Here is a 22,568-nt window from a genome sequence, read left to right as displayed (position 1 = left end):
ATATATATATATATATATATATATATATATATATATATATATATATATATATATACAGTATTGTGTATATAACCGGCTGTAATGAGGAAAATATGTCTTAACAAAATCTCGAAAGAAGATACAAGTAATTGACTGGCCTGCCTGCAGTCCCGATCTGTCTCCAATGGAGAATGTGTGGCACAATTTGAAGTGCAAATGCGACAACAAAGACCACGTACTGTTGCCCGCCTTAAGACTTGTTTTGCTGTAAGAATGGGACAAAATTACACTTGAAACACTTCATCACTTGGTGTCTTCAGTCCCTAAACTGCTTTTAAGTGTTGTGAAAAGGAATGGGAACATTACACAGTAATAAATGCCTTCCTGATACAACTTTTTTTTTAAACATGTTGCTAGAACCAAAAATGGAATAGGTGTTTATTTAAAAATAAATAAGTGATTTGCGATGAAACAGAAGCCAAAGTAAATTTAGAGATCACTACTTTCTTTTTTTTCTTCTTTTTTTCTATACTGTCCCAACGTTTTTTGATTTAGGGTTGTAATTGGAGATTGATAGTGTGTAGATAGAGACCGTCATGACAGATTCATTTGTTGATCATTTATTTTAATAAAACCGTTTTATGAAGATACTGCTGACCATAGTGCAGTCTGACTCTTGCCTGTTTATAATACAAATGTGTGAATAAGTGTGTAAAGTGTATATAATTGTTTACTGACATTTTAACGTGATCGTTTTACATTACCATTGCAGTATTTTTGTTTTGCGCGATTTTGACGATTTTCCGTTGCGCCCGCCTCGCCGTGATGACGTCAACGCTGTCTGACGCGTTCATTCAGCGTCGAGTCTTCAGAGCTGAGGTGAGTCGTTGACGCTTTTTCTCGTGTTTACACAACAATAAAACACACTTTACAGTTTATTAAAGCGACAATCTGCGACTAGTTTCTGCATTGAGTTCACCTCTATCTGTGTGTCTGCTGACCAAAACAATACAGCAGGCGGAGAGGAGCTCTGACAGGACAATATGAGTGAATGTGTTTGAGTTTTCTGTCAGTGTGTTAAGGTTTATCAGCGTTAATGAGCAATATCTCAAAGTATCTTATTCTTAAGGGAAACAATGGGAATAAACGTGTATGAATTTTTGTGCAGAGATATTAAATCTTTATTTTCCAGCGTGATTTGTGAGTTTCTGTAGAGACGCACGACTGATGACAATCTGATTACTTTATTGGTGTGTATACTTAATAAAACTATACACTGATATAAATGCAATTAAATTTTTTTTTAATTAATTACAATAGTGATGAGCGCGTCCTGTAAACATTGTAAAATTTTCTGATTTGCTACTGATCCTGATTGTTTCTTTAATGAGTATAGTCTGACGCTCATCAATATTCAGATCTACAAATTTAAGGTAATTTCATTGGTGTCACCTGACTTGAGCATATCACATATTGTATCACAAGATATAACATCACAATGTGTTTATTTCCTCACTCAGTGTAAATGAATCAGATTTCTCTGTTTCTTCTCCTGAAGCTCTGCCACCATCAGTGAAAGACAAAGACAGAGTTTATTGAAGGACAGTGAGAAGATGAGTGACCCAGAACCCTGCAGAATTAAACAGGAAGAGACTGAAGAACTAATAGGTTTGTGTTTTTTTCATTACTCCCCCCTTTTCCAGAAGTTTTCATTCATTCTTTCACAAAGTAAAATAATTTTATGTTGAATTAGATCCCCACCAATAAACTGCAAGAGCATCCAGTTCTTGCATACTCACCTTTTGAAAATGACGTCTATCAATCGTGACTATTGTGCTCAGTTGCATACTTTAAACATTGCACGACTCCACAAAGCAAGCCAGACCCGTAACCATTGATAAAATGAAATTATATTGGACACTTCTAAAGTTAATGAGCAGACCGGAGTCTCATCTCCCATTAAGAAAAGAAAACAACCAAGGCGATTGACCAAGGAAATGTCAGATTTATTTGACATTTAGGTTTAGAGGAGACATAATTATAATGCGGAGGTATAGTCAAAATAAAAAACTAAAATTCAACAACTAAAATTTAAACCCTCTTACCTGCACATAAATTAAAACAAATTAAACAACATTCACTGACCTCCCTACTAACAATGAAACATGAGAAAACCCTCCTCATCACATGCGTCTCTGTATGTTTGTCGCAATAGGGTCCCACTTTATATTAAGTGACCTTAACTAATATGTACTTACACAGGAACTAATAGTTTGTTACAATGTACTTATTGTCTAAATACATGTATTTATTGTGTACTTATGCTTAATTAAATACCTGTATGTAATTACCTTAGTAATTACATTTGCAGAAACACTGCTGACCATTTCCTACACCTTAACCCACCCTTAAACCTACCCACACCACCAAACCTGTCTCTAACCCAACCTCTATCCCAACTCAAGAGCACCACAAGTGTTCTCCAATACTTTATGAACACAGTAAGTACATTGTATTTATTTTTTAAAGAAACTCGCTCATTTTGAGGCAGGAACCGGCGGACGTGCAACAACTTTAACTATGAGGTAAACACAAAACAAAACTTTCCATCCGGAGCTCCTTCACGGGACTCCACACTTGTAAACAATTTGGCTCGCGCGACTCTCGGTCCCGTCCAGACTCGTCAGCGCTACCAAGCCAACCAATCACAGAGCTTGCGCTACGCGTCGTTGCGATATGTAGTTACATTTTTTGAGAGGTGCACATCAGCGATGCACACAGTGTAGGGCTGTGGGCGCCGTAGTATACGCGTGCGTTTGATGCGGAAGTACAAATCAGCCTTAACTCTCTGGCACCATGTCCGAGTGATACAGTAACACTGACAAAGCAACTCAATCTCGTTGCGCCAAGGTTCATGCAGCGTAGCAGTGTCCCTGGCAGCCTTAATGTGCACTTTAGACTGTAGGTTTTAAGGCGTTTGCGATTAAGGTATTGTCCACAAAAACTCGGAAAAGCATGTGAACAAAACAATGGATGAGGGCTTTAATGCAAGTGCACATAAAGGGGATCAAAAGAACTGTCTTGGAATGCCATGTAGTGGAATGATCCTGGGATGCAGCTGATTTTTAAGGCATTGGGATTCGCAGAACTTTTCGTTAAATCCTCGCACAACGTTAATTCTTGACATTTGACAGATCCACGCCGAACGTCAAGCGACGTTATAGGAATGGGAGCATCTTACCATCATTGCTTCAGACTCAGGAAATGTTCTTGGAACTTCACGCCTCCAGAGGAGCTGTAGCTTTTTTTTTGCACCGGGGATGCATGATCCACACGGAAGGGGATAAAAAATGTCGCGCAGTCCACGAGGCTATTTAAGAAAGAGATTCATTCTGACCCTGTCAGTCATATGCAGATTCGCCAGGTCTTGAAACTCTTCTGAAATGGCCGATGTTTCGAATCACCTATGTCACATGGCCTGGGTGTTGCGGATCATGCTTCAGTGCTGTGTTTCAAAACCCTTGCGCTCCGGGATCTCGACGCTGTGTCGAAACGGCAGTTTACATTTTACATTTACATTTAGTCATTTAGCAGACGCTTTTATCCAAAGTGACTTACAAATGAGGACAAGGAAGCAATTTACACAACTATAAGAGCAACAATGAATAAGTACTAAAGGCAAGTTTCAGGTCTGTAAAGTCTAAGAAGGGAAGTATTAGTAGTATTAGTATTTTTTTTTTTGTACAATTAGTGTGATATTCAGAGAGGCAATTGCAGATTAGGAAGTGTAGTGGAGACTAAATAGTTGGGTTTTTAGTCGTTTCTTGAAAGTAGCGAGTGACTCTGCTGTTCTGATGCAGTTAGGGAGTTTATTCCACCAACTGGGCAGATTGAGCGTGAGCGTTCGCGAAAGTGATTTCTTCCCTCTTTGGGATGGAACCAGGAGGCGACGTTCATTCACAGAACGCAAGTTTCTGGAGGGCACATACATCTGCAGAAGCGAGAGCAGATAAGAAGGAGCAAGGCCAGAAGTCACTTTGTAAGCAAACATCAGAGTTTTGAATTTGATGCGAGCAGCAACTGGCAGCCAGTGCAAACGGATGAGCAGCGGAGTGACATGTGCTCTTTTAGGTTCATTGAAGACAACTCGTGCTGCTGCATTCTGGAGCAGTTGAAGAGGCTTGATAGAGTTAGCTGGAAGCCCAGCTAGTAGAGAGTTGCATTAATCCAGTTTGGAGAGAACAAGAGCTTGAACAAGGAGTTGAGCTGCATGTTCAGATAAGAAGGGTCGGATCTTTCTGATGTTATAGTGCGAATCTGCACGAGCGTTTCACGTCAGCCATCTCTACCAGAAAGTCTCCACATGCTTACACCTGATTTACCATGCGAGAGAGAACCACAAGAAAAGGAAACGCATACAACAACACAAAGAAAAACTCACAAATTTCAGACAAATAACTTTTCTTGTAAATAAATGCTTTAAAACAAAACAATACATTACCGCAACCTTGACTAGTGAGAGTACATCTTTAAATGTCACGTCTATGAAGGGAGTCATTTTGAGAGCGTATAAAAGACAAAGTGCAAACATATTTGACCACTTACACATCTCAGCCAAACTAAATGCTCTTTTTCATGATCAATTGACTGTACGGATAAAAACTAGACTCTTACCATGTGACATTAATTTCAGATGTGGTGGTGAAGGAGGAGAGTGAAGAACTGAGCGAAGATAAGGAGAAACATCATGTCAAGAGGGAAGAAGACACTCAGACAAACACTGAACATGATGCTTCAATGGAGAAAACAGCTGTAAAATGTTTGACATGCACTCAGTGTGGAAAGACTTTCAGCTCCAAATACAAGCTTAAGATTCACATGATGATCCACACTGGAGAGAAACCCTTCAAGTGTTCACTCTGCGACATGAGGTTCAATCGTTTAGGAAACCTGAAATCCCACGAGAGAACTCACACTGGAGAGAAACCGTACAAGTGTGCGCACTGCGACAAGAGATGTAATTTTCCAGAAAACCTGAAAACACACATGCTGATTCACACTGGAGAGAAAACACACACATGTGATCAATGCGGCAAAACATTTTTGAGACCTTTGGGCCTGAAGAACCATCTTAGAGTTCACACAAAGAAGAAGCTTTATTTATGTCCTGTGTGTGGAAAGAGTTTAACAACCCCGACAGTTTTAAGGAAACATCAGAAGCTCCACACTGCTGTGAGAGAGTTTGTGTGCATTGACTGTGGGAGGGCTTTTACTACAGATAAATACTTGAAACTGCACCAGATGATCCACACTGGAGAGAAACCTCACGTGTGTTTAGACTGCGGCCAAAGATTCAGACTGTCTGGTAGCCTTACATATCACAAACTGATTCACACTGGAGAGAAACCGTTCACATGTACTCAGTGTGGGAAGAGCTTCACAAAAATATCGAGCCTTAAAGAACACATGCTGATCCACACCGGAGAGAAAAAACACAAATGTGATCAGTGCGGCAAAGCATTTTTGAGGCCTTCAGAGCTGAAGGTCCATCTTAGACTTCATTCAAACGAGAGGCCGTATTCATGCTCTGAGTGTGGGAAGGGTTTCACAGTGCAGTCACATTTAAAAGGGCATCAGAAGATCCACACTGGTGTGAGAGACTTTGTGTGTTCAGAGTGTGGGAAGACTTTTATTACAGCTAGAACCTTGAGACGACACCAGATGATCCATACTAAGGAGAAACCTTACCAGTGTTCACACTGTGACAAAACATTCAGACGTTCAGGACACCTGAAAACACATGAGAGGACTCACACTGGAGAGAAAAATCACGAGTTAAAAAAAGCAGAATGAAATCTCCCTTCCTCTAAGCTCTACACTATATTCACACAAATCAGATTTCTCAGTTAATCAGCCCCTGTTATACATTATAAAAGGTCCTATTTAGGTTTTGGGGTCTCCAACAACAGGCTGATGTGAATATAAGCTCAGAACACTGTTATTGTCTTATAATATGCATTTGATTGTGTTCGTGGTTCATCCAAACCCTTCTATTGTTTCATGCAAATCTGTGGTGATTGGCTGATGACCTTGACTGTTGTGATTGGTCGACTGCGATCAACTCAAGACCACACTCACCACGGCTTATCAATAGACTGGGGCAACTAAGAGGTCAGTTTGTATTAGTGATGGGAAGTTCAGCTCATTTTACTGACTCGGATCTTTGAGTCTCGTTCATCAAGATGAACGAATCTTTTTTTGAGTCATTTCGTTCATTTGGTTCAATTTGCCAAAATATTATTAAAATGTTACGAATTGCTTCCAAACACATCTACAACTAGCCCAAAAGGTTGATCGCACGACAAATAAGTCATAAATAGAATACTATAAGAAGGAGAAAATAATACTTTAATGTTGACCTGCTCTTCTGTCTATGAAGGTATTGTCGTCGCTTTGCTCAGCTCAGCTCTTCATGTCTTCAAATGTCAGGGGTTCATTCACGTTACACTGACAGTCACATATAATCTTAATCAATGCACAGTCTGAGCCGATAGAAGCCATGATCGTTCGTTGTTTACGTGACAGAATGACTCAAACCCGGGGACTCGAGAGATGAACGGTTTAATTCTTTTTCCGGCTCTAAACTCATATGATTGGCCCGTGATGAACGAGTGACTCAGACCCGATAGACGACTCGAGAGGTGAGCGGATCAATTCTTTTTGATTGGCTTCTGCCAATGTGATGAAGACTTGAAATGAACGATACCACCTTCACAAATGTGCGCACGCGTGGATGAACTATTCACTCCCTGAGAGGACTCGTAGTTCCCGAGTCATATTGAAGATTCGTTCAAAATTAACGAATAGTTCATGAACGACCCATCACTAGTTTGTATGAAAAAACTTGTGAGCAGCTAGCATATTAGCACTTCTGGTTTCCTCATTCCAGAGTCAGTGTTTTTTTTTTAAATGGGATTTCGGTTAAATGCTTAAATAAGGTTTGTGGCAAACACAAACTCAAGATGCTTTCACTTTTCTTTTTTTTTTTTAATTGTTACATTTCTTTAAAAAGGCAATTGCTTAATATACATCATGAGGTGTTACGGTTGTAGTGTTTCTGTGTACCGTTAAACAGTGTCCACCAGATGAAGGTGTTTCGTGATCTGGTGTTCCTCTGGAGCAGGGGTCACCAATCTCGGTCCTGGAGGGCCGGTGTCCCTGCAGGATTTAGCTCCAACTTGCCTCAACACACCTGCCTGGATGTTTTTAAGTACCTAGTAAGACCTTGATTAGCTTATTCAGGTGTGTTTGATTTGGGTTGGAGCTAAAATCTCCAGGATACCGGCCCTCCAGGAACAAGTTTGGTGACCACTGCTCTGGAGTGTTGAACATGTGCGGTGTTTTGCCGTGTTTACGTTTAGATCAGGTACCGAGTGTTACCTGTGATGTGCGTTTGGATAAAGACCAAATGTGCATCCCAAATCGCATACTAATGCACTATACTAAGCCATTTTGTAGTATAAAGAGTGTAAGTAGTGCATTCACACTAAAAACTCTTAAAATAGTAAGTGCACTTTAAAAACCCGGATGATGCACTTATTCAGCCAGTAAAATGAAGTGTATAATGATAGACACTTCACGCACTTAACGACCGCAGGTTCACTGTTGCCAACTATTTCCAACAAAAGGGCGCTAAGCTCTTTGTCATACGCTTATATGTTAATTTGCATATTACTGACGTCATCACGCTCTACCATTTCTGTTTGTTTAACAGCCATTAGTCAATAATAGAGGTATTTATATTTGCTCTTCGCTTTATATAAGCATGTCAATTTACCTCAATGTATTGCTGTTTGAATACAGTATATCAGTGTAGATGTGTAGTGAATTTGCTAATTTCTTAGACGTAATAAACTCAGACAAGTTTTGAAACTGTCTCTAAAATATCTGTGATTGTGAACAAGAAAATAATAAACGGTCAAATTAAATTGTTAAAATAAAGGAGAAGCAGATCGGGTTGACTGTACAAGGGGAATACCTTCACACTGCCGGTGCTAAATCATTTGCCGTCGGTATGAAGAGAGGTGATCTGCTGTCAGGCTCCAGGTGGGAGAGGCTGCTGTACGAGGAGGACTGGGCCGCCTGTCAGTGCTCTGAGGCGGGGGAGGGGCCGATCACCCACAGCTCATTGAGAGGAGAAGGGACGGTACAGTATGGACAAATGACAGTCTATAAAAATCTCTAGTAACACACAAAAAAGTTGCTAGATTTGTCGCTAGTCGCTTTTTAGAAAAAGACCGCTCGGGCGGTCTAAAAAGTCGCAAAATTTAGCGACCAATTCGCTAAGTTGGCAACACTGCGCAGGTTTGCTCTTGTAGTGGAAGGGGCGGAGCTTTCAGGCGCACATGTTGGATTACTTTATTTATTTTGGATTAAGAAAGCAAAATTCTCCTATGGGAGTGATTATAGCGCCTCCCGGTGGTGAATGCGGTAAAACTCAAGGCAGGTTTCATTTGGTACTTTATTTATTTAACTGATTTGACAACCGTCAAACATCATCAAAAATGTGAAATGGGTTTAATTTCCGCTTAGTAAATGAATATTAGCGCTCTGTTTAGGATGACACTACACACGTACTATACTGTTAAGTGTAAGTGCATGAGTGCATAGTGTGCCATTTGGGACGCAGCTCAAGAGAACAGGACTATGAGCGTTCATCCATCCTCTTCAGCTTTGGAGTTTTTTTTGTTTGTTTGTTTTCTTTATATTTATGTATCATTTCACTTAAATTTTTTTATTAAAATACATTTAAGTTGATTTGATTTTCTGGTGTGGATCTTTATTTGGTTTTAATACTTCATTGTTGAGCCAAGAGGTAGTAACAAATGGTCCGTGTATCTTTTGGTCATTGGATTGTTATTTTAGAAACGGATATTGAAGAAGGAAATACGAGGCGTTTTTTTTTTTCTTTTTTTTATGGTAAAAAACTGAAAAGCAAAACCTAAAATTTATTTAATTTAAATTTTTTTTTAATTTGAAATAACAAAAAATAAAATCCCTAGAAAAAACAATGAAGGCTTGTTTTTTTTTATATTCCGAAACCAAATAGGCCGATTTCATTTACGGTGATGCAATGCTGCCACACACAGGCTAGCCTACTATGGGCTATTATTTTTTTTCCACTTAATAGTTATAAAAGGTATTTACTTGTGATCGCGGTTATATTTTCCTCATTAAGACTTTATATTTCTCATATAAGGGCCAGTTATTGGCTATTTATTTATTTTTGTTAGGCTAGTAAAAGCTACTGCCCAACACTGTTGACTGGCCTGCCTGCAGTCCTGAACTGTCTCTAATAGAGGATGTGGGGCGCATTTTGAAGCGCAAAATGCAACAGCAAAAACCTTGTACTGTTGCCCACCTTAAGACTTGTTTGAAGGAAGATTTGGGCAAAATTACACCTGAAACACTTCATCACTTGGTGTCTTCAGTACGTAAACGTCTTTTCAGTGTTGTGAAAAGGAACGGCAACATTACAAAAAGGTAGATGCTTTACTGATACAACATTTTTGAAATGTGTTGAAAGAGCCAAAAATTGAATAAATGTTTATTTAAAAATAAATAAGTCATGAGGAACACATTAAATAATGTTTGTTTTATTGTCTGTAATGAAATACAAACCAAAGTGCATTTACTAATCACTACTTACTTTTATTATTTGTTGTTTTTCACACTGCCCCGACTTTCTCTGATTTAGGGTTGTAATTGGGAATTGACACTGTGTGTAGATATGTTAGCTTTTCTGCTCCTGTGTTAGCATTTAGGATCCAAAAGTGGTAAAAGATATATTATCTTGTGAAGATTATCTTGAAAGAATGAACAGTGTTTGAACACATGCAATCATTGAGAAGCCTATGGGATATTAATCTCTTCTTAACCATAACCGCAAGTAATAACGAGAGGATGTTTATATAATGGATGTTCATCGCCTGTAATTCTGTTATTTGTTAGGCTGTACATGTTTTAACATGTATAAATCAAGCCTGTTCAGAAAAGAAAAGCTGTACACTTTCAATGACAGATATGATACATTTGTGCGTTTTTATTTGCTGTCATTTAAAAACTATATATTAATTCTTAAATCTTATTAAAACATAATTTAGTGTCAGCGCAATAGCCTAGTGGTTAGTGCACCGACGTATGATGCAATAGCACGTCAGGGCGTCATGAGTTCGTATCCCAGCTCGATGACATTTCCCTACCCCCCCCTCACTCTCTCTCCCACTTCGCTTCCTATCTAATAAAGGCAAAAATAAAACATAATTAAGTTTTTTTTCAGGAAAAGATGATTTTAGGTTTTTGTCTGTCAGCCGTTAAGTAAATAAAATATTACGTTTACTTTTTAAATCAAATATACATATGTAATAATCAAATAAATACATTGAAGAGTTCACAAAGTTTTAAAGTCGGTAGGGCTTTCTTATTTAGAGAGTGATACTACTAATCATAGATATATAATGAATCTTAAAGTTGCGTTTCTTATTAGTAAATTTACATTGATGAATGTAAAAAATTGTTAGCAAAAATAATTTATTAATTTTGCGTGTTTTTGTTGACCCACCGTTGTTCCCCTCTTGCATTGATGACGTCAGCACCGACGGGTTCATTGGCGCAATGGAAAGCTGTCAATATCGCGCGAAACAAAAATACTCTAGAGTGCAGACAAGCAAAAACAATCGTAAATGCACGTTAAACACCTTAAACATGTGAGGTAAAATTTTAATTAGGCACTTACAACGTTGTTAAAATGCACTCAAATAACTCTAGTGACAGACATTAAAATAAAATCTATTCCTGAGGAAACTAAAATTAGTACCTAAAATGTTTTTTCATAAAATGTAAGAATACAATTACTAAACAAAATAAATGAAAACACTAACATTAAATAAAAAATGCAAACATGTATCATTGATTCAAAAATTGACGATAATATCATTAGATTTATGGTCATGTAAAATGGTCACGTTAAAATGTCAGTAAACAATTATGCACACTTCACACACTTATTTGTATTATAAACAGGCAAGAGTCAGACTGCACTATGGTCAGCAGTATCTTCATAAAATCATTTTATTAAAATAAACAATCAACAAATGAATCCGTCATGACGGTCTCTACAAGTGAAGGCATTATCTACACACATTATGGATCTCCAATAACAACCCTAAATCAGAAAAAGTTGAGACATTATGGAAAACACAAATAATAAATAATAAATAAGTAGCGACTTCTAAATTTACTTCAGCTTGTATTTCATTACAGACAATACAACAAACATTATTTAATCTGTTCCCCATGATTTATTTATATTTAAATAAACATTTTTCCATTTTTGGTTCAAGCAACACGTTTAAAAAAAGAAAAAGTTGTATCAGTAAAGCATTTACCATTTTGTAATGTAGCCGTTCCTTTTCAACACACTGAAAAGACGTTCAGGAACTAAAGACACCAAGTGATGAAGTGTTTAAGGTTCAGAATAGGTTGCCTATTCTATTGCCTGATATAACCTATAAGCATATGTATATATATATATATATATAACCAGTAGGTTATTTTTTAATCAATACAAGTATTAAAAATGAGTAGGCTATGCAAGAACTTAGTGGGGTGATGATGCACACACAACTCATCCGCAGCTTTAGTGATAGTCCATTTTTAAAAGACATGGGATGCTTATCAGCATAATTAATTGTTCATTTTTATTTTAAAACACTATGACTTATTGAAATGTGCTTAGCGAACAACTGTACGGATGCCTCCCTCACTTGAAATGATTCGTGGTCAAACTTCGGGAAGTGGAAGCACAGGGTGGGCTTTTTATGTGGATAAACCTTATTAAACACACTGGGAATATCACAAGAACAACAATGGTGTGCTTCTTTTTTACTTAACGTTATTCGTTCATGAGTTATTTACAAGCTCCCTTACATATGCTAATGTACCACAAACAAGACGTTAATTTCACCAACCATTCCCATTTTATTAATGTGTATCCATATAAATGGCCCACCCTGTATTATGGTTTTAACATTATTAAAACTTTCATTTAAAAAAAAAAAGTTCAGTAAAGTAACGTAACGCTTGCATGTAACGTCAAAATAAAGGTTGTTCCATTTAAAACATGCTAACGAAAAATAAATAAATAAATAGCGAGAAATTATACGAGAAATGTGTCATCTTATTGAGGAAAAAATGTCCACTATCACTAGAAAATACCTTTTACAACATTATTAAGTGGAAAAAATAGTAGCCTATAGTAGGCTAGCCTGTGTGTGGCAGCATTGCGTCATCGTGAATGAGTCGGCCAATCTGGTTTCGGGATATAAAAAACAAGCCTTCATTCGTGTTGTTTTTTGGTGATTTTATTGTTTGTTATTCGTACTAAAAAATTTAAATCAAATAATTTTTACATTTTGCTGTTCCATTTTTAAAAATGAAAAAGAAAAACGCCTCGTATTTCAATATGTTTTTGAACTTTAAAAGGAAAATCAAAAGACGGCTCGTTTTTCAATATTCGTTTCTGAATGAAAATCCAATGACCAAAATATACACAGACCTGTTCCAGACCAGTTCAGTTCGATGACGTATGAGTCCGACATCGCCTGTAGACCCATTGAGCAACCGTCTTTTTACAGAAGCGGAACCGATTTAAAAAGTCAAGAGTGATGTGTTTAGTGTCGTAGAATAAAACATGAAAGTATCTTGAGTTTGTGTTTGCCACCAACCTTATTTCAGCCACTTAACCAAAATCCCATTCAAATAACCCACTGACTCTGGGACGAGGGAACCAGAACTGTTAACATGCTAACTGCCTACAGGTTTGTGCATACAAACTGACGTCATAGTTGCTCCAGTATACTGATAAGCCATGGTGGGCGTTTCCTATCAGTCATGCGTTGAACACAGTCAACCAATCACAACAGACTGGGTCATCAGACCAATCACCGCAGACTGGCATCACACAAAGCAAGGGTTTGGACAAGATTAATTACTGAACAAATCATTGTCGTTGGGATCATTAGGTGAAAATAACTGAGTATTAAAAAACATTGACAGTGTTCTTTAAGCTTATATTCACATCAGCCTGTTGTTGGAGACCCCAAAACCAAAATAGGGTCTTCTATAATGCATAACAGGGGCTGATTAACTGAGAAATCTGATGTTTGTGGATATAGAGTAGAGTTTTCAGGAAGGGAGATTTCATTCTGCTTTTTTTAACTCGTGATTTTTCTCTCCAGTGTGGCTCCTCTCATGTGTTTTCAGGTGTCCTGAATGTCTGAATGTTTTGTTGCAGTGTGAACACGGGTAAGGGAGCTCTCGAGTGTGGATCATCTGGTGTCGTCTCAAGCCTCCAGCCGTAATAAAAGTCTTCCCACAGTCAAAGCAGACGAACTCTCTCACGCCAGTGTGGATCTTCTGATGTTTTTTTAAATTTGACTGCAATATAAACCTCTTCCCACACTCAGAGCATGAATACGGCCTCTCGTTTGAATGAATTCTAAGATGGTTCTTCAGCTCTGAAGGCCTCGTAAATGTTTTTTTGCATTGATCACATTTGTGTGGTTTCTCTCTAGTGTGGATTTTCAGATGTTTTTCTAAAACTGTCGGGGTTGTTAAACTCTTTCCACACACAGGACATAAATAAAGCTTCTTGTTTGTGTGAACTCTAAGATGGCTCTTCAGCCCCGAAGGCCATAAATATGCTTTGCCGCATTGATCACATTGGTGTGGTTTCTCTCCAGTGTGGAGCAGCATGTGTGTTTTTAAGCTGTCTGAAAAATTAAATCTCTTGTCGCAGTGTGAACACTTGTACGGTTTCTCTCCAGTGTGAGTTCTCTCGTGGGATTTCAGGATTGCTAAACGATTGAACCTCATGTCGCAGTGTGAACACTTGAAGGGTTTCTCTCCACTGTGGATCATCATGTGAATCTTAAGATTAGATTTGGAGCTTAACCTCTTTCCACACTGAGTGCAGGTCAAACATTTCACAGCTGTTCTTTCCACTGAAAAATTATCTTCAGTCTCTGATTGAGTGTCTTCTTCACTCTTGACATGATGTTTCTCTTCATCTTCACTCAGTCCTTCACTCTCCTCCTTCACCATCACATCTGAAAATCAATCAAGTCACATTTTAAGAGTCTAGACTTGATCTGTACTGTAGTCAACCCTCCAGTTTTTCCCAGGATTCTCCTGTATTTTACAGTTTTATCCTGCTATCATCCCGTAAAGGTATTTCTCCTGTATTTTCAGTCTTTCTCCGAAGGGTGGCAGATAAACATTAAAGAGCCGATCCTCCCTATACGCAACCCATACTGCCGAACCACCAGGGAATTCCCTTGCTCTTAAATGTGAGTCTGTTCTGTGCTTTCGCTTTGTTTAGGCATGAAAACCCTGAAATAAATATAAAAACAGCAGGATTCCTTTTCATAACAGGTGCCGTCTCTCCTTCATATGCAATCCTCAAAACAGTCATATAGCAGTGCGTGACTGTCAGCTAACGTGCTCATAGTGATAAATAAACTCTGTTTCCCAAACAGATTCTGTACTTGTGATTTGAAGCGGAGCGAAACTCTATTTTGGGTGCGTGATTATGCAGACATACACACATTATTATTAATAGTAACATCTAAAGACGTCAATCTTGGTGGGGTTTTTCTGTCCTAAAATTTCATCCTAAATGAGCATCAAAAGTCAGGAAAGCAGTCGAATGCTTTCATTATAAGGTTAGATGTGTGCATTTTTAAACTGACACCTCTGTTATTTAATGTAATCAAACTAAAAAAAAAACTAAATAAATAAGAGATTCATTCGCTGCTTTTTAATCCGAATGTGTACGTTATACAGTGAAGAAACGGCTGATGAGATTTGATAGTTTGATTCTATTTAATTATAATAGCTATTAATTTTAATAGGCTGAACTGTTTGCTAATGTATTTGCTGCTATCTATTAACTATCTATTTTTTTCTTGTGTAAATAATAATAATAATAAAACATATTACTGACCATTTAATTCTTTATTTACTATGAAACAGCTGTTTTTACAATGAAACAGCTCCTAATGAGCATATTTGGGGATTTAAAAAAAAGGAGGGGGGGCTTATTATGGTGGGCATATCCCTTATTTTAACATCCCAATGTTGACAGGTATGACTTTAATATGATTATGAAAAAGAGCATTTAGCTTGGCTGGGATGTGTAAGTGGTCAAATAGGTTTGCACTTTTATACAGAAAAAAAAGGATTGAGCCCTGTAGTGGCAATTTTTTTAAGGAGGCTCTCTCAGTGGTCAAGACTATGGGCTCTATTTTGACAATCCATGTGCAAAGTGCAGGGCGCAAACGCATTAAGGGTGTGTCAGAATCCACTTTTGCTAATATAAGAACAGGAAAATACGATTTGCGCCGTGGCGCATGGTCTAACATGGTTGAGCCTATTTTCTTAATGAGTTATTGGTGTGTTTTGAGAATAAACCAGAGTCTCATCTCCCATTCCCTTTAAAAGTCAGTTGCAACGCACCATAGCACATTTGCTATGTACATGACGACTTTGTAAGTGGAAAAACTGATTGCTTTACTACTAAGAAAACAGTTAAACAGAGCATCTGCAGCGCGAGAATGAGAGGCCTCTCATTATATACTTTCACTTTCACTCTTGTGGATAGGGAAAACTTGTACGCACAGACATCAATTAGCCTATAAATAATTAATTTCGTTTGTTAAGCGCAAAGATTTGCTTCAAAACTATTTCTAAATTCAGTTCTAAATTCCAGCAAACGAATAAATGAACAATAATAATGAAGTGTGTTCAAAAACCTGAGTTATTTCCTAATACACATGCTGTGCCCCATATGATCTAAAACCTGACAGGTGGACAAATCTAAGCTTGTTTTTAATAAAACAAATATAAATATAGATATAATAAATAATACTGCTAATAATAATAACATTATACAAAAGCAAATTGTTATGAATGAACTGAAAAAGCCTCCCGAGATGAAGAAGGCATAAAGGCGGTGGTTTTTAAATTTATGTAGGCTAGAAAATAATATGTTTTGAAATATTTTAATCCTTTATATTTATATCCTATAAATATCCTTAATATATCCTATATATATCCTTAATATTTTAATTCTTTTTCATATGTAAAGATATTTGCGTATTGCTCCACATCTTGTGTGTATTAAGCAGTGTGTAAGCGAGGCGCATAACTAACGCGCTCTGCACTGGACAATAGACCAGCTTTGTTTTGGTCTATTGAAAAATCTATTATAGTTTCTCAAAAAAGCAACGCGCCAGCAATACACCTCAAAACAGCTCCTTTTTAGAGCAGAACACCTATGGGTGCACACTGCACATATGAGTGCAAATGCATTTGCTATTTAAACAGCGTGGCGCAAACTGAAACTAGCAAACAACTGAAAAGCTGAAACTAGCAAACAACAATTGCGTCGCTCCTTGCGCCAGGTGTATGATAGGGCCCTAATTTTTACCCAAAGTGTCTTTTTAAGTTTAAATCTTTGCAAAAAAGGTCACGCGATCATACATCAACGATGCAGAAAGAGTGTGTTCACTTTTCATCTAGTTTGTAATGGCCACAAAGTCATCAGCGACATACAGGATGAATCAGTTACATCAGCGCTAAACTTCATTTTTGACCATCTACATTACAACCTTACATCCCATCCGGACATGTAGTTTGTTAAATCACAATGTGCTTATCCAGATCTTGTCTGGTGATGAACAGAAGTTGAAGTGGTCACGCTTGGTCTGGCTTAAACAGTACATCCATGGAAGAATAAAAGAACCTGTATAATGTATATAAATGAATTTCCACCACAAGCCCCTTCATAGACATGATGACACATTTAAAGTTGTACTCTCACTAGTCGAGGTTGCGGTTATGTATTTTATGTATTAAAGCAATTATATAAGATAATGTGGAGTTTGCATGTTCTCCAGTGTTCACATGGGTTTCTTCTGGATACTCAGTTTCCCCCACAGTCTAAACACATGCAGTACAGATGAACTAAATAAGCTAAATTGGCCTTAGTGTTTGTGTGTGAATGTAAGTGTGTATGTGTGTTTCCCAGTGTTGAGTTGTGACTGGAAGGGCATCCGCTGTGTAAAACTTATGCTGGATAAGTTGGCGGTTCATTCCGCTGTGGCAACTTCGATTTATAAAGAAACTAAGCCGAAAAGAAAATGAATGGCTGCTCTTGCAGTTTATTGGTGGGGATCTAATTTAATAAAAAAATGTTTTACTTTGTGTAGGAATGAATGCAAACTTCTGGAAAAGGGGTGAGTAATGAATAAACACAAACCTATTAGTTCTTCAGTCTCTTCCTGTTTAATTCTGCAGGGTTCTGGATCACTCATCTTCTCACTGTCCTTCAATAAACTCTGTCTTTGTCTTTCACTGATGGCAGCAGAGCTTCAGGAGAACAAACACATTATGATGTTATATCTTGTGACACAATAGGTGATAATGTGAGTTTCTAAAGTCAGGTGATGCCAATAAAATGTTGTGCAACAGTTTTAAGCAGGAGATTTTTTTTGTGCAGCTGTTTATTTGTAAACAGAGAGGGAAACCCCTGTTTTCGAATTACAGTTTGCTCAAAAAATGTTTAATAAAGTTTTAAAAAAGGCTTTACGTCTTAATTAACCATTAATGGGAAAATACCTGATAGATATTCTATATCGTTATTTCTCCTAAAAATACCAGGATATTATATTTTGCCTATATCACCCAGCCCTACTTAGCCTGCTTTCTCGAGTTTGACAAACCTGCCATTTTGAAACAGAAAACCCAGGGTTTCTCTCATTACAGAGTTAACAAACTTTGAGTTTTCACCGAAACATCCTTTCAAAAACGGGACCCAGCTCATTTTATACAGCGTGTTTGCAGGATGAACTCATCACTATTGTAACAAAAAATGCATTTATACCAGTATATAGTTTTATCAAGTATTCACACCAATAAAGTAATCAGGTTGTCAGCAGTCGCGCGTCTGTACAGAAACCGAGAAACCAGAAAAACCGTTAAAATAAAGGGCGCCAAAAACTAACGTTTTTTTCTGGATTAAAATTTGCTTATCTGCCGCAGTATATTGCCACTGTTTGCCTTCACAGATCTTTACAATATTACTAACACAAACGCTGATAAACTCAAACACACAAAGTTAAAAAAAGTAAAACAAACACATTCACTCATATTGTCCTCTCAGAGCTCCTCTCTGCCTGCTGTATTGTTTTGGTCAGCAGACACACAGATAGAGGTGAACTCAATGCAGAAACTAGTCGCAGATTGTCGCTTTAATAAACTGTAAAGTGTGTTTTATTGTTGTGTAAACACGAGAAAAAGCGTCAACGACTCACCTCAGCTCTGCAGACTCGACGCTGAATGAACGCGTAAGCACTGACGTCATCACGGCGAGGCGGGAGCTACGAAAAAATCGTCAAAAACGCGCGAAATAAAAACGCTGCAGACAAGCCAAAACAATCGCTAACGCATGTAAAGGTGATTTACAGTTTTCTTTCTCTGATGTTGTGAACTTTATTTTACTAATGGGTAAAGTAAGTGGTAAAAATGCAGACCCTCTTTTAGATGTTTTCTTTCTGAGGTAGAGAAAATGGCTCAAAGCTACTAATACTTCAGAAACTAAAGTGAAATAACTGCTCTCTGTACTTCATTTTCAGAATATTCATTGTTATCATGTTGTTTTTCCTTTTATGTATGTCTTTTGTACTGCTCCTTGTTGCAGTTGTAATAAAGATTTTAATGGTAAACATGCCTTGCGATGTTGATTGTTCTGTTTTGTGATGTAAACTTTTTTGCAACAATAAAAAAGTAAGAAGGAAAGAAAAAAACGCTAAACCATGTTAAAAAAAGACCTTAAAAATGTGAGGTGAAACTTTTAATGAGGCATTTAAAACGTTAAAATGCACTCTAATTTAAAAAGCAAACGTATAGGCATATGCTTCATGAGTGACAGACAAATGACTAATTATCCATTCCAAAAAATGATGAAAAAAATCATTAGAAATAATTTTATTGTAAAACGTTCATGTTAAAATGTCAGTTAAGAATTATATACACTTTACACACTTATTCACACATATATATTATGAAGAACAGGCAAGAGTCAGACTGCACTATGGTCAGCAGTATCTTCATGAAACTGATTTATTAAAATAAATGATCAACAAATGAATCTGTCATGGCGGATTCTTCACTTCTAAAAGTGAAGGCATTATCTACACACAATATGAATCTCTAATTAGATAAACACTACAAACTATAAAACACTACTTACGAAAATACTGAACCAAAAAACAGACAAATCCAAACGCCCGACACAAGCTGTAAAAGTGGGCTTCATTCCAGACCAGTTCAGCTCGATGACGTATAATGAGTCCGACATCGCCTGTAGACCCATTGAGCAACCGTCTTTTTACAGAAGCGGAACCGATTTAAAAAGTCAAGAGTGATGTGTTTAGTGTCGTAGAATAAAACGTTAAATTATCTTGAGTTAGTTTGCCACCAACCTTATTTAAGCCATTTAACCAAAATCCCATTCAAATAACCCACTGACTCTGGGACGAGGGAACAAGAACTGCTAACTGCTTACGGGTGTTTGCATACAAACTGAAATCATAGTTGCTCCAGTATATTGATAAGCCATGGTGAGCTTTTACCTATAAGTCACGCGTTGAACACTGTCAACCAATCACAACAGACTAGGTCATCAGACCAATCACTGGACAAAAAAAATTATATGGGAGTCGTTATAGATCATGACAATATGGCCATCTCATTGGCCCATGAACATTTCCAGCTTGTTATTAAACTATTTCATAAACTGTAACAAGAGGCAAATCAATCATAACCTAATGTTATGCTAACATAACAATCCTTATCGATATGTGGCTCTTTTTAGATTCTTGGAAGCTGTAGAAATCAAAAATGTAAAACAGGAAATATGCTGGGAACAATTAGCCATTTAACCTATTAGTTCTTCAGTCTCTTCCTGTTTAATTCTGCAGGGTTCTGGATCACTCATCTTCTCACTGTCCTTCAATAAACTCTGTCTTTGTCTTTCACTGATGGTGGCAGAGCTTCAGGAGAATAAACAGAGAAATCTGATTCATTTACACTGACTGAGGAAACAAACACATCATGATATTATATCTTTTGATACAATACGTGATTTGCTCAAGTCAGGAGACAACAATAACATCCACTTAAATTTGTAGATCTGAATATTAATGAGCCTCAGACTATAAACATTCTTTAACAAACAGTCAGAATCAGCAGCAAATCAGCTCATTCTATACTGTTTATAGGATATAGCTACTATAGGATGAGGTCATCAATATTGTAATTCATTTTTAAAAAAAGTATTTTGTAGTCTTCATACCAATAAAGTAATCTGATTGTCAGCAGTCTCAACAGAAACCAAAAATCCCAAAAAACCTTTGGAAACAAATGAATTACTTAATGTTTGCTGCATCAAAATGTGCATATCTGCAGCGGTAAATTCCCATTGTTTCCCTTAAGATACTTTGAGTTACTAATACAACCGCTGACAAACTCAAACACACTAGCACAGTAAGACCTAAACACTTTCCCTCTCCTTTCTGCCTGCTGTATTGTTGTGGTCGGCAGACACACAGATAGAGGTGAACTCAATGCAGAAACTAGTCGCAGATTGTCGCTTTAATAAACTGTAAAGTGTGTTTTATTGTTGTGTAAACACGAGAAAAAGCGTCAACGACTCACCTCAGCTCTGAAGACTCGACGCTGAGTGAACGCGTCAGTGCTGACGTCATCACGGCGAGGCGGGCGCAACAGAAGCTCGTCAAAATTCCTTACTACGGGAAAATTTTTTGTTTGGAAAATAATTTTTTAATCCATTTAATTATCTTCTTAAGTACATTTTACATTTACAAATGCACATTCACAATAGTAAACCTGCCTTTGTGGTCTTCTTTAAGGATATGGAGAATTAAATAAAGTTGATTTCTGAATCGTCTAATAAGAAAGTTTTAAAAACTGTCAAAATGTGCTCTGCTTTTAAGATCTTCATATATATGTAAGTACGTTAAATTAACCCTTGTATTTACAAAAAAAATCTTTAATATTTTATGCTCTCTTTCTCTTTTATGATATTTTTTCATTGTCTCATACTGTACTTTTTGTCAATGTCATTTGTTGATTGGTACTGTAATTTTAGTTTTATGTTCTGATAAGCATGTATGTTCCTGGTTTCAGCAATAAAAAAATTATTAAAAATGTTTTTTTTTTTTTTTACAAAATAAAACTTTTACCAAAAAATAAATTACATTTCCTTAATCTTCTTATCTTTTTAACAAAATTGTATAAACATAAATGTAAATTTACAAACCAAAAACCTTATATATATATATATTATATTTTAGAAACTTTTTATATTTTTTATATATTTTTATATATTTTTTAAAATATATAAAAATTATATTTTAGAAACCACTGAAATTTGTAAATTATATCATATTTTTAATGTGTGATGTATAAACCCATTTCGTTTTTGTTTTCTTTTTTCTAAATGTTTTATTTTTTTATGTACTGTGATTGTATATTCTCATTTTACGAATAATAAAAATATATACATCGTCATTAATGTGGCAAACAAAATACTACTGAAAGGAGGAGGGGTAATGGCAAACTATTTTGACATTTAATTAATAACCTGGGCGAGGCAGTGGCGCAGTAGGTAGTGCTGTCGCCTCACAGCAAGAAGGTCGCTGGTTCGAACCTCGGCTCAGTTGGCGTTTCTGTGTAGAGTTTGCATGTTCTCCCTGCCTTCGTGTGGGTTTCCTCCATGTTCCTCCTGTTTCCCCCACAGTCCAAACACATGTGGTACAGGTGAATTGGGTAAGCTAAATTGTCCGTAGTGTATGAGTGTGTGTGTGTGTGTGGATGTTTCCCAGTGATGGGTTGCGGCTGGAAGGGCATCCGCTGCGTAAAAACTTGCTGGATAAGTTGGCGGTTCATTCTGCTGTGGCGACCCCGGATTAATAAAGGGACTAAGCCGACAAGAAAATGAATGATTGAATTAATTAATAACCTGTACTACTATCTATTTTCATATTACTAGTATTAATTATTTTAGATAGTAGTATTTTTTCCGTTAAGTACTATTGTGTATTTATTATAAACTAGTGCCTATAGAGGAATTACCAACCTGCGTCACACGGGTTCCCGGTTGCAAAAAACAGACCGGTTGCAATAGCAAACGTGGTGTTGTGCGGTAGGATGCCAAATTCGACTTAACTTTTACCATACACCACACTGCTTTAATGCCAACTGCAGACGTCTTTGGCTAAAAGGGAGCTGAATAGAGTGAGGAGCTAATTAAAATGCTGGACTCTGCAGTTCTCATGTCATATCAGGGAAATTCACGTTATACTCATTACTCGGTTTTGATTGCAGCAATGACTTCAGCAAAAACAGTTAAACATGGTGAATTAAACTGTGGACACTCAATGCTC

At 37.1% G+C, this 22,568-nt stretch overlaps 2 protein-coding genes across 3 annotated transcripts; one reads left to right on the top strand and one right to left on the bottom strand.

The window, feature by feature from the left end:
* Window positions 1-831: 831 nt before the first annotated feature.
* LOC147831423 (uncharacterized) lies at window positions 832-8,801 on the top strand. The gene is made up of 3 exons (XM_087303586.1): window positions 832-858; window positions 1,538-1,647; window positions 4,673-8,801. Exons 2-3 carry the CDS (start codon window positions 1,593-1,595, stop codon window positions 5,830-5,832), a joined length of 1,215 nt encoding a protein of 404 aa, XP_087159712.1. The 5' UTR covers window positions 832-858; window positions 1,538-1,592; the 3' UTR covers window positions 5,833-8,801.
* Window positions 8,802-11,093: 2,292 nt separating this feature from the next.
* LOC137488992 (uncharacterized) lies at window positions 11,094-20,870 on the bottom strand. 2 transcript variants are annotated; one of them, XM_087303636.1, is made up of 3 exons: window positions 20,818-20,870; window positions 17,360-17,469; window positions 11,094-14,147 (listed from the first exon to the last, which is right to left on the bottom strand). In XM_087303636.1, exons 1-3 carry the CDS (start codon window positions 20,865-20,867, stop codon window positions 13,240-13,242), a joined length of 1,068 nt encoding a protein of 355 aa, XP_087159762.1. In that variant the 5' UTR covers window positions 20,868-20,870; the 3' UTR covers window positions 11,094-13,239. The 2 variants fall into 2 exon arrangements, with proteins under 2 accessions (XP_087159762.1, XP_087159761.1); XM_087303635.1 differs by lacking the exon at window positions 20,818-20,870 and adding an exon at window positions 18,414-18,483.
* Window positions 20,871-22,568: the final 1,698 nt, after the last annotated feature.

The sequence above is a fragment of the Danio rerio genome, chromosome 22 (genome assembly GCF_052040795.2).
Source record: "Danio rerio strain M-AB ecotype USA chromosome 22, GRCz13ab, whole genome shotgun sequence".
In the NCBI taxonomy this organism is placed as follows: Eukaryota; Metazoa; Chordata; class Actinopteri; order Cypriniformes; family Danionidae; genus Danio; species Danio rerio.
This window is presented reverse-complemented; position numbering and strand designations above follow the sequence as displayed.